The sequence below is a fragment of the Rhinoraja longicauda genome, chromosome 7, assembly GCF_053455715.1.
Source record: "Rhinoraja longicauda isolate Sanriku21f chromosome 7, sRhiLon1.1, whole genome shotgun sequence".
Lineage (NCBI taxonomy): Eukaryota > Metazoa > Chordata > Chondrichthyes > Rajiformes > Arhynchobatidae > Rhinoraja > Rhinoraja longicauda.
Genome location: NC_135959.1, coordinates 48,559,002 through 48,571,583, shown reverse-complemented (window position 1 = coordinate 48,571,583; position 12,582 = coordinate 48,559,002). Strand labels below are relative to the sequence as shown.

At 44.6% G+C, this 12,582-nt stretch overlaps 1 protein-coding gene across 1 annotated transcript in view; it reads left to right on the top strand.

Moving 5' to 3' along the window:
- Nucleotides 1-10,518, top strand: part of aasdhppt (aminoadipate-semialdehyde dehydrogenase-phosphopantetheinyl transferase) — a 38,726-nt gene extending 28,208 nt beyond the window's left edge. Inside the window, exon 6 of the mRNA XM_078402505.1 lies at nt 5,197-10,518. Within this exon, the coding sequence (XP_078258631.1) occupies nt 5,197-5,358 (162 nt within the window). The 3' untranslated portion in view covers nt 5,359-10,518. The remainder of the gene's footprint in view (nt 1-5,196) is intronic.
- Nucleotides 10,519-12,582: the final 2,064 nt, after the last annotated feature.

The following is a 12,582-nucleotide window of genomic DNA, read 5'->3' as shown; positions in this document are numbered from 1 at the left end:
TATCTAAACAAGGTCTGTCTGCATTGCCTCCTTTAAAAGCAACTTATAAGTTAATAAAATGCAGCTGTGTAATTTTGTGTAGCAGTAGCGTCTAAGTTTACAATCAACAAAATGTGTAGAAAGAGAAGCAGCGAGAGCGAGTAGAGAAGCAGCGAGAGCGAATATTGGCTGAAAGAGGGTGAGTCAGAGGGAACGGAGATTTAAAAAGAGCGCCAAAGGCCAAGTTCAAGTGTTTACCGTGAAGGTCGGAGAGAAGCAGCAGCCAGAAGCAGCGAGATCGAGTATTGGCTGAAAGTCTTCGGCGAGTAGACTGAGGCGAGGAGACGGCGCTCAAAGGTAGAGAAGGTGAGAGGCACAACCAATTGGGATTTGTCTACTGAAATAATGGCAGGCAAGTTGTTGAAGTGTAACTTGCAGGATGTGGGAAGTCAGGGACATTGCTGGTGCCTCTGACAACTACACCTGTGAAAATTGTGTCCAGGTGCAGCTCCTGAAGGACCGTGTTAGGGAACAGGAGCAGCAGCTGATGATCTCAGGACCATCCGGGAAAACAAGAGCTTCCTGAACAGGACCTACAATGATGTTTTTATACCAAGGATACAAGATGAGCGAAGGTGGGTGATGATGAGGAAGGGAAGTAACCGTGGAGTGCAGGAGACCCCGGTGGCTGTGCCTATTGAAAACAGGTACACCCTCTTGGAAGCTGTCGAGACGGACGACACTTCCAGTCTGAGCGGCGGACAGGTCTTTCAATCAAATCCTGGCGCCAAGTAGCACCTTGTTGGTAGGTGACTTAATAGTGAGAGGTACGGACAGGAGATTCTGTGACAACGGGCGAGACTCGAGGATCGTGTGTTGCCTCCCTGGTGCCAGGGTCCAAGACATCTTGGACCGATTGCTGGGCATCCTCAAGGGGGAAGGAGAGCAGCCGAAAGTGGTTGTGCATGTCGGCACAAACGACGCCGGGAAGAAGAGGAAGGAGGTTCTGCAATGTGAGTAGAGAGTTTGGAAGAAGGCTGAAACGCAGGACCTCTTGGATGGTTATCTCTGGTTTGCATCCAATACCTCGTGCTGGTGAGGGCAGGAACAGGGAAACGGGATGTGAATATGTGGCTGAGGAGCTGGTGCAGGGGGCAGGGATTTAGATTTATAGACCACTGAGATTTCTTCTGGGTAGGGGTGACCTGTACAAAAGGGACGGGTTGCACCTTAATTGGATTCTGGCAGACAGGTTTGCTAGTGCTACATCATGGGTGGGTTTAAACTAAATAGCGGGGGGAGGGGTCGACACATTGGAAGTATAAGGATGGGGTGAAAGGGAACGAGTACAGGAAAGGTTACGAAAGACACCCGAATTAATGGGATAGAAAGTTCAAGAAGTGACAAGAGAGTAAGGGCAGGTGAAATAGGAACTGGTGTGAGAGGGGAGGTGAATACCGAATTTAAAGTGTTATATATGAATGCCCGAAGTATTAGAAATAAAGTGGATGAGCTTGAGGCTCAGTTAGAGATTGGTAGGCATGATGTTGTGGGGATTGCAGAGACATGGTTGCAAGAGGATCGGAGCTGGGAACTGAATATTCTGGGTTATACGTCCTATCGAAAAGACCAACAGGTGGGCAGAGGGCATGGGGTAGCTCTGTTGGTAAGGAATTAAATTCAGTCCTTTGCGAGGTGTATCAGATGTAGTCATTGTGGATAGAACTGAGAAATTGTACGGGTAAAAAGACCCTAATGGGAGTTATCTACAGGCCCCCAAACAGTAGCCTGGATATGGGGTGCAAGTTGCATCAGGAGTTAAAATTGGCATGTAACAAAAGTAATCTTAGGGTGGTTATCGGAAATTCCAATATCGAGGTAGACTGGGAAAATCAGGTTGGTACTGAACCCCAAGAAAGGGAGTTCGTAGAGTGCCTCTGACATGGATTCTTAGAGCAGCTTGTACTGGAGCCTACTAGGAAGAAGGCAATTCTGGATTTAGTGTTGTGTAATGAACCGGATTTGATAAGGGAACTCGAGGAAAGGGAACAATTAGGAGGTAGTGACCATAATATGATAAGTTTTAATCTGCAATTTGAGAGGGAGAAGGTAAAATCAGAAGTAAATTGAATTGAATTGAATAAATGTTATGAGCCAAGTATATATACATACAAGGAATTTGCTTTGGTGCTTTGCTCGCAAGTAACAACATGACATACAGTAAACAATTAAGAATAAAACATTATAGTTTTGCATTATTACATCATATCAACATGTGAAGAAAAATAAAATACCAGAGCAAAAGGAGGCTACAGACTTGGTTGTTGAGTATTACGGACGGCACGGTGGCGCAGCGGTGGAGTTGCTGCCTTACAGCGAATGCAGCGCCGGAGACTCAGGTTCGATCCTGACTACGGGCGCCGTCTACGGAGTTTGTACGTTCTCCCCATGACCTGTGTGGGTTTTCTCCGAGATCCTCGGTTTCCTCCCACATTCCAAAGACGTACAGGTATGTAGGTTAATTGGCTGGGCAAATGTAAAAAAATAATAATAATAATTGTCCCTAGTGTGTGTAGGATAGTGATAAATGTGCAGGGATCGCTGGGCGGCGCGAACCCGGTGGGCCGAAGGGCCTGTTTCCGCGCTATATCTCTAAATCTAAAATCTATTGCAGTTGAACAAAGTGGACTATGGAGGTATGAGGGAGGAGCTGGCCACAGTTGACTGGAAAGGGACCCAAACAGGGATGACAGTGAAACAGCAATAGCAGGAATTTCTGGGAATAATCCAGAAGATGCAGGATCACTTCATTCCAAAGAGGAAGAAAGATTCTAAGGGGAGTACAGCCTTGTGGCTGACAAGGACAGTATAAAACTAAAAGAGAAGACATATAACATGGCAAAGATGAGCAGTAAGCCAGAAGATGGGGAAATTTTTAGAGAACAACAGAAGGTATCTAAAGGCAATACGGGGAAAAAAGATGAAGTACGAAGGTAAGCTAACCAAGAATATAAAGGAGGATAGTAAAAGCTTCTTCAGGTATGTGAAGAGGAAAAGATTAGTTAAGATAAATGTGGGTCCCTTGAAGACAAACAGATTAATTTATTATGGGGAACAAGGAAATGGCAGATGAGTTGAACAGGTACTTTGGTTCTGTCTTCACGAAGGATGACACAAACAATCTCCCAGAAATACATGGGGACAGAGGATCTAAGGTGACGGAGGAACTGAAGGAAATTCACATTAGTCAAGAAATGGTGTTGAGTAGACTGATGGGACTGAAGGCTGATAATTCCCCAGGGTCTGATGGTCTGCATCCCAGGTTACTCAAGGAGGTGGCTTTAGAAATCGTGGACGCATTGGTGATCATTTTCCAATGTTCTAAAGATTCTGAATCAGTTCCTGTGGATTGGAGGGTAGCTATTGTTATCCCACTTTTTAAGAAAGGAGAGAGAGAAAAAAAACAGAATTATAGACCAGTTAGCCTGACATCAGTGGTGGGGAAGATGCTGGAGTCAATTATTAAAGATGTGATAGCAGTAATAGGGTTGTTCCAAGTCAGCATGGATTTATGAAGGGGAAATCTTGCTTGACTAATGTTCTGGAATTTTTTGAGGATGTAACAAGTAAAATGGATGAGGGTGAGCCAGTGGATGTAGTATATCTGGATGTAGTTATATTTTAAAAGTTATTCACATTTTAAACTTCAATAAATCGCTCCCACTTGCCATGCCTGCCAGCAGCGCCTCCGCAGTAATACCTCCGTGTTCGAAGTCACAATGGGAGACGGTCAAAGAAGGTGTCCGCCGGATCCGCACATGCGCAGTTGCGGGGAGGGTCGCCGTTGAGGACTGGTGCCCGTCCCAGCGTGCCCCGTGCCTGACCTTCCTCCCGTAGTGCAGCGCGGCAACAGAGAGAATCTTAAACAAGATGGCCGCTGGCAGGACGAACATGCAGCAGTGCCTTGCGTCCGCTCTCCTGCTGCTGATCGCCCGGAGCCGGGGTGAGTGGCTCCCTCTCCCCCCTCGCCCGTTCCCAGCTCCGGGGGAGTTTCAACAGCCCGGCAGCCGCGTCTGTGCAGTGCTCTCCCACTTGCCGGACCAGGCAGCCGTGCCTGCGCAGTTGGGTGAGGGTGGCTCCCTTTCCTCTTTTCCCCCCCCCCCCCTTGCCCACCCCCAACCCCACAACGGGGACCCAATGGGTCCACGGGTCATCTAGTATGAAATAAAAGACAGCAGCTACTAGAATCTGGAGCAAAAAGCAAATGGCTAGAAGAACTGAGAGGGTCCTGCAGCATTTGCGGAAGGAAAAGGGCAGTCGACGATTCGAATAGACACCTTCCTCTGACCAAAAAAGTCAACAGTCTATTTCCCTTCACAGATGCTGTCTGCCAAGTTCTTCCAGCAGTTTTTTTTTTGTTGCTTTTATTCTGCATCCCTTCTTTAATATTTACAAATGCTTTTTGGACAGAGAGGACAACGTTTTGCAAAACTGAGCTGCTTGGATATATTTCCTCTTAAACTCATTAGTTATGAGCTCTAAATTTTGGTTATGTTTTTGAGGGTCCTAAAAGTCTACCAATTGTCCAAGAACCAATTGTCATTAAGAAGTGGGGGGGGGTGGGAATCTAAAATTTGGTTTATTTTTAATAATTTATTTCCAAGGAAATCCTGAAGGGAAACATTGAATAGTTTATCTGCACTAGTAACTGCAGATGAGTTAGTGGGATTGAGGCATGAATTAAAACAGAAAATGTTGATCCATTATTGATCAATGCCCCCCTCCCCTATTCCCATTCCAAATTCCTTCATATATCTGCAAATCTATCATACGATGATAAAACTTTGAGATACCTGGCTTAAAGGTAGTGTATATTATTGTCATCACTGGGAACGTGATGAAAGTACTGTCTTGACCAAAGATAACATTTGGCAGTTGATTGATATGCAAGAATGAACAAATAAATTACTTTTGTCCTGTCTAGAAGACCTACATGAATTTTACAATGGTGTCTGTTAACATAACTCGTTTTGTAAGGATAATGATACAACACCACCTTTTTTTCTCGTGTTATCTCTGCAATTTCCATGCAATGTCTGGCTATATGTGGACAAATATAGCTCGTTTGTAAACAAGTATAAGAACATTAGTTATAATTCACCAACTATTACAATAATTTTTTACACATCTTTAACATTAATGCTCTTACTTCTTTAGGTACAAGAGAATATCAATCAGGAGCCATCCCAGTTCACACTGTTGACTTATCAGGATCTAACCTCATCAGCTATTACCATGGCTCCAGATGATCCTATGTACTGGAAAAACTTTGAAGCCAAAGAAGAGAAACCAAGTCGCCAGCGTAAGATGCCAGTATAGCTTGGTGCTGCTCGAAGCAGAATAGTAGTGGAAACCCAGGTAGTAACTATGACAGAAACTGGGCGGCGGACGGAGGCACTTGCAATCTATTTTTCTCTTTTCCTCGGGATGAGAGAGAGAAAACCTTATACTGAATGTTTGATGTGCACTTTGGGTTTTGTCAAAGGCATTGGTTTCATACTACTGATTCATAGACACGCTGATGTGCTGAGATGCTTTAAAAACACACATTATGCTTTTCAACTAAGTATTTCACAACAGAATAAATATATGTAGGTAAACTATTGTTTCTCATGATTCATGAAGGAATCCACTATTGTAATAAAATACTAAAACCCTTCAAGGTTTAAGGATATGTTCTGAAGTATTTTTACTCCAGCTAACCATGTTCCATTGGAAATTTCTGAGTTTTAGATTAAGAGCAGGAATGGCTGAAAAGATGCCACACTATTAAACAAAATTGGATTGCATTTTTACTGACCAGGACTGATAAATATACTGAAATCTGTAGGAATAAATGGGTTATTTTGAGGTTGGGAGGCTGTGACTATTGGGGTGTTACAGGGATTGATGCAGCATCCAAAGCTGTTCATAATCTGGATGTGAAACCAGTGTAATGTATCCATGTTTGGTGACAATGCAGTAAGACTGCAGATAGACTTCAGGTGGGCGTAGAAAGTTTAAATAAATGGGAAAGAACACGAGAACAGGACGAAACAAGGGGGGACCTCACTGAAACCGACTAGTGAAAGGCCTGGATAGAGTGGATGTCGAGAGGATGTTCCCATTAGTGGGAGAGTCTTAGACCAGAGGCCATAGTCTCAATAAAAGGACGTATCTTTAGAAAGTAGATGAGGAATTTCTTTAGTCCGAAGATGGTGAATCTGTGGAATTCATTACCACAGAGGTTGAGGAGGTCAAGTCATTGTGTATTTTTAAGGCGGTGATTGACAGATTCTAGATTAGTATGGGTGTCAGGATTTGCAGGGAGAACGCAGGAGAATGGGGTTAAGAGGGAATGATAAATCAGCCATGATTGAATGGCGGAGTACAGTTGATGGGCCGAATGGCTTAATTCTGGTCCTAGAACTTATGAAATGAAAAAGTAAAACGTGAGGTTATCAACATTGGTAGAAAAGATAGAAATAAGGATTCTTGCACAGGATTGGAGAACAAGAGTCAAGACGTCTTGTTCCAATTATGTAGAGCTCTGGAGAAACCTGTATTGTGTACAGGTCTGGGCTCCCTTCCTAAAGCAGGATATACTTGCAGTAGAGGGAGTGCAGCGAAAAGTTCACCCTATTGCTGAAATACCAGGTTTGTTGTATGAGGAGAGACGACACAGGCGTGAAAAATGAAAGCGATCTAATTGAAATACAAAATTCATTAAGTGCTTGACAGAAATGATGTTTCCCTGGATGGGGTATCTGGAACAGCGGTTGTATCTCAAAATCAGAGATTGACCACTCAACAGGGGAAATAAGGGATTTCTTCAGAGGGTGAAGAATTTTTAGCATTAATTATACAAATGGGCTGCGGAGACCCTTTCACTGAGTAGGTTTAAGAAAGATCAATAGATATTGATAATGGGGTTCAACAGAAATTCGATTAATGCAGGAAATGGCATGTATTTCTTATCTTATTAAAGCATAGACTAGGCAGAATAATCCACTCCTGCTATTTTCTATGTTCAAATATTTGTGCCCACAGACTCGATCACAATGTTCTCATTCCCCTTCCCAACCAAAGAAGGATGTCGTTGCACAAAACTACCCGGAAACAATTTTTTTAAGTGTTTTTTTGTGTAAGTGACCAGCACAATTTGGGCTGGATGATCTTAAATTCACATGATTCCATATGTCACAATCAGAGTCACCACTCAGAGATGTAAGACTTTCAAATGAATTGCTCAAGCTGAGCATACTTGTAAGGTCGCTTGACGAGTCAAAAAATGAACTAGCAAAGTTGATGACATCGCACAATGGACATAACCAGATGACATTTAGATTTTTGGAGTGAATGTCGTTTGACACATTGGAGCAGTTCAGGTGAAACCAGCTTGTGCACATCGAGCATTGAATGCCAGAGTTTTTAACAGCAAATAGGCACAAATCAGTCGGATACTTTGGTTTATGTCCACGGTGCTGGCCTTTTGGCCCTGGGTTGAGGTTGATGTCCCCAGCCAGTAAATTAACAATAATAAACAATGGTAGGTGACCTCTAGGGTAGCCTAGAAAGGGGGTAGCTGAGTGTTTCAACCCTTTTCCACGCAACATATTTTCGTACAGCTTCTGGGCTCACATACATGACAAATCCTCAATCCAAGTTGGGAACAGGCAATCGTCAGAAGCAAGTACAACACAGGTGTTGATGTGCTTCGTAGTCTTCCGGATCCAAGCGTGATACTGATTCAATCTTCAATATTAGAAGTCAAATATGGTGCGGGCGAGGCTATAGTATTCTATGATGTATATTGCAGCTGGGCCGGGTGGCAGGAAAGTTTTCAAGGTTAAAAACAGCTAAAGAGCAGTAAATTTCCGGAAAAAATCACAAAATTAGTCCCGGCTGGTAGCACGAAGATTTCCTTGTGTGATAAAAGGTTTTTAAAAAAGGTCCCAATAAATGATAAAACTAAATAAAGGGCCTGTCCCACTTAGGCAATTTTTTAGGCGACTGCCCGCGACTGTCAAAGTCGTAGCAGATCACCGAAATTTTCTTTTACCCGACGACAATGACCACGACAATGCCGAGTCAGGTCGAGATTACACCGTCTTCGGAAACATCATGAAATCCCCACGCTGTCAATGCTTCTCCGGTCCTAATTTTCGCTGAAATCACTGACAAGTTGGTAAATACGTAAGAGTTTTGAACTATATCTACTTGTATGGGTTACTTAAAAACCAAGCTTCACGGTAACAAGGCATAAACTGGATTGACTTCCAGTTTACTAATGGCAGTATTAAGAAATTTAATTTTTAAAGTGGTTAAATGGATTTTTGTGAAAAGTGTGTGGGCATTCTTTGAAAATGTACGGGAGATGCATATCTGGTTTCTGGGTTGCATATCTGGGTTGGGAGCCTACTTTAAATGTAATCGCTGATGGCCATAAACATCGCAAAAATTCCCACGCTTACCTGACCGTCAAACTGTCGTCTCCAATCTACCTGTCAAATGTCCTGACAGTAAATAAATTGGTTAAACACAAGTATTTTATGGTATCTTGAAATGACTTTGCTTATTTTAATATTATGTGCTTCTAAATGCATCTAAGTGAAACTAGCAAATTTGGGGACAGCAGGCGACAGCACCCGCAATAAGCAACGATACCTGCCGACAAGCCAGCTGTCGCCGAGAAATTTCACTCCGGATGATTTCTCAGCGACGCGGTAAGATCCACTACGATACTTGGAAAACTCCTCACGATCATACCCGCGACGACGAACTGTCGGCGACAGTCTAGTCGCCGGCAGTTGCCTTAAAATCGCCTAAGTGGGACAGGCCCTTTAGACTCAGGAGAGAAGCCACCACTGCCACCGGCCCGTTCACTTGCCTTGTCTTGTCTTAAAAACAGCTAAAAAGCAGTCAATTTTTAAGGAAATAGAAGGGGATGTGTCTATAGACTTCAGAATTCGTTATGCTACTACCATCAGCAGTTGTATCATCAATGAAGATATGTGAGCCAGTTCCTTCAGCAGCCATACATGCCCAAGCCATAACCCCCCCACCACCATGTTTCACAGATGGGGTGGTATGCTTTGGATCTTGGGCAGTTCCTTCTCTCCTCCATACTTTGCTCTTGCCATCACTCTGATATAAGTTCAGCTTCATCTCATCCGTCCACAAGCCCTTTTTCCAGAACAGTGATTGCTCTTTTAAGTACTTATTGGCAAACTATAACCTGGCAATCCTATTTTTGCGGCTAACCAGTGTAGCCACTGTATTTCTATTCATGAAGTCTTCTGCGGACTGTAGTCATTGACAAATCCACACCTGACTCCTGAAGAGTGTTTCTGATCTGTCAGGTGGGGATTTTTCTTTATTATAGAGAGAATTCTATCATCAGCTGTGGACGTCTTCCTTGGCCTGCCAGTCCCTGTGCGATTAGTAACCTCACCAGTGCTCTCTTTCTTAATGATGTTCCAAATAGTTGATTTTGGTAAGCCTAAGGTTTGGCTGATGTCTCTAACAGTTTTATTCTTGTTTCTCAGTCTCATAATGGCTTCTTTGACTTTCATTGGCACAGCTTCGGTCCCCATGTTGATAAACAGCAATAACAGTTTCCAAAGGTGATAGAAAGACTGGAGGAAAGTCTAGGTGCTGAGAGCTCTCTTATACCTGCATTAAGGAGGCAATTAAACACACCTGAGCAATTACAAACACCCATGAAGCCATGTGTCCCAAACATTATGGTGCCTTGAAATGGGGGGACTATGTATAAACACAGCTGTACTTTCTACATAGTGAAACCAAAATGTATAAAAATGGCCTTTAATAAAATCTGACAATGTGCACTTTAACCACATGTGATTTTTTCCATTACAAATCTAAAATTGTGGAGTACAGAGGCAAATAAATAAATGGTGGGTCTTTGTCCCAAACATTATGGAGGGCACTGTATATTATGTCCCTTAATTTCTTTTCTAATTTTTATCATCTGAATGAACATTGTTTTAATAAATTTAATAGTTCATCATTCCTGGAATATGGGGGAAATATGTTGAACAGTAGAGGGTTGAATGGATTATTGCTGGAATCTGCTGTATTCTTATTTTATCAAAATTATTGTTTTAAATGCACTATATTTAGAATATAATTTAAAAAGTGGCATTTTTGTAAAAACACCTAATAAATGGCACACTAACATTGTTTCTCTTGATCACAAGGCAAAATAAATTAACGTTGCGATTTTCCATGCTGTGGCTTCTTAATAGCTTGTACCTGTCAAATGAATATCACTCCAGACTGACATGATGTGACCTTTCATTTTTCCCAAATTACCAAGTCCAGCTTTCTGACTCAAATTGTTATGGCATCTGACAAAGGCTGCTGTCACTCTACAAGAAGACCACATATGAAGAGTTGAAGCAGACTATTAGAGTATTTCTCTGTAACAATCTCCTGAAGCAATGTCATACATAGATGTCAGCGTCTTATTTTGGAGCCGTGTTCGCTCCTGTTGGTTACAGATAGTTCACAATGCAATTATTTGTGATTGACCCTTTTGGAGAAAAAAAATCCCATGAACTGAAAGGCAAAAACATCTGAAAGCTTTTGGTTTCAATCAATAAAACCTACATTTTGCATTAAGGTGTTAGCTTTAATTTAGAGATAACAGCTTGGAAACAGGCCCTTCGGCGCACTGGGTGCATGCTGACCAACGATCACCCTATACAACAGCACTATCCTACACGAGGGACAATTTACAGTCGCCAATTAACTTACAAACCTATACTTTGGCGTGTACGAGGGAACCGGAGAAAACCCACGTGATCACAGGGAAAACGAACAAACTGTACAGACAGCACCCATGGTTGGAATCAAACCCGAGATTCTGGCGCTGTAAGGCATCAAGTCTACCACTGTGCCACTGCTTTATGACTAAATTGTTTTGAAATATATATTATACTAGACCAAGTGGACCCGTTGGACCCATTCCTCGTAGAGGGGGGGGGGGGGGGCAGGGAAGGGGAGAGGGTATGATTGAGTGAGGCCTAGACCCAAAGCCTCTTGTATTTTAGCACCCTCAACCCCCCACTCAATCCCCCCCTCCTCCCCCTACTAACCCACTGCATCCCCCCTAGCCACCCCCACTTGCCCCTCCCCTGCCCCCACCCGGGAATGCGGGGGGATGGAGTGGCTGAATGTTAGACCAATGCAGTAGAGGTTTGGGGGAGTTTCAAAGGGGGTTCAGGGGGGATGAATTGGGTGAATGGAGGGTGGAAGAGAGGGGGGGATAATGGGGCTGGGGGATGGAGTGGGTGAGAAGAGGATAAGGGGGTGGGGGGGGGGGATGATAAGGAGTTGAGGGGGTGAGTGGGGCTCGTTAAAAAAAAACCTGAAACCAATTTGTTAATGCAGCACAGGTTTGGGGGAGTTTTAAGGGGGATGAAGGGGGGAATGGAGTGCGTGAGTGGGGCTCTGAAGAAAAATCCTAAACACAATTTCAGTTAATGCAGGAACGGTTTGGGGGAGTTTTAAGGTAGGTGGGGGGGGGGGGGTTTGAGGTGGGAATGGAGTGCGTGAGTGAGGGGATGGGGTGGCTGAGTAAGTGGAGGGTGTTAGACCAATGCTGTTGAGGTTTGGGGGAGTTTTAAAGGGGGTTCAGGGAGGATGAATTGGGCGAATGGGGGATGGAAGAGAGGGGATAAGGGGGTTGAGGGGAGGATAAGGGGGTTGAGGTGGGTTGTGTGGGGGATGATAAGTGGGGTTGAGGGGGTGTGGATGGAGTGGGTGAGTGCGGCAATTAAAAAAGCCTGAAGCCCATTTAAATGAATGCAGCACAGGTTTGGGGGAGTTAAGGGGGATTGAGGAGGGAAAGGAGTGTGTGTGCGGGGCACTGACAAAAATTCTAAACACAATTTCAGTTAATGCAGGAGAGGTTTGGGGGAGTTTTAAGGGGGGGGTTTGAGGTGGGAATGGAGTGCCTGAGTGAGGGGGGGTTGAGGTGGGTATGGAGTGGCTGAGTACGGGGAGGGTGTTAGACCAATGCAGTGGAGGTTTGGGGGAGTTTTAAAGGGGGCTCAAGGGGGATGAATTGGGTGAATGGAGAGTGGGGGAGGGGGGGCTGAGGGGGATGGAGTGGATGAGGGGGATAGAGTGGGTGAAGGGAGGATAAGGGGGTTGTGGCGGGGGATGATAAGTGGGGTTGAGGGGGTGTGGATGGAGTGGGAGAGTGGGGCTCTTACAAAAACCTGAAAACAATTTAAGTTAATGCAGGAGGGGCTTGGGAGAGTTTTAACGGGAGATTGAGGTGGGAATGGAGTGCGCTCCCCCCCTCCTCCTCCTCCCCTCCTCTCCTCCTGCCCCCTCCCACCTCACCCAGTCCATCCCCCCCTTCACCCACCATCCCCCTCAGCACTGCCGTCAGTCGGGCGGGTGCCCCCCTCTCGGAGCGGGAGAGGCGAGTCCACCTCCCGGCGGTCAGCGCGGCCCGATCTGAGGAATGGCAGGCGTGAGGCATGCCGGGATGGGCGGCTGTGCTCGGGGGGAGGCCCCCCCCCCCCC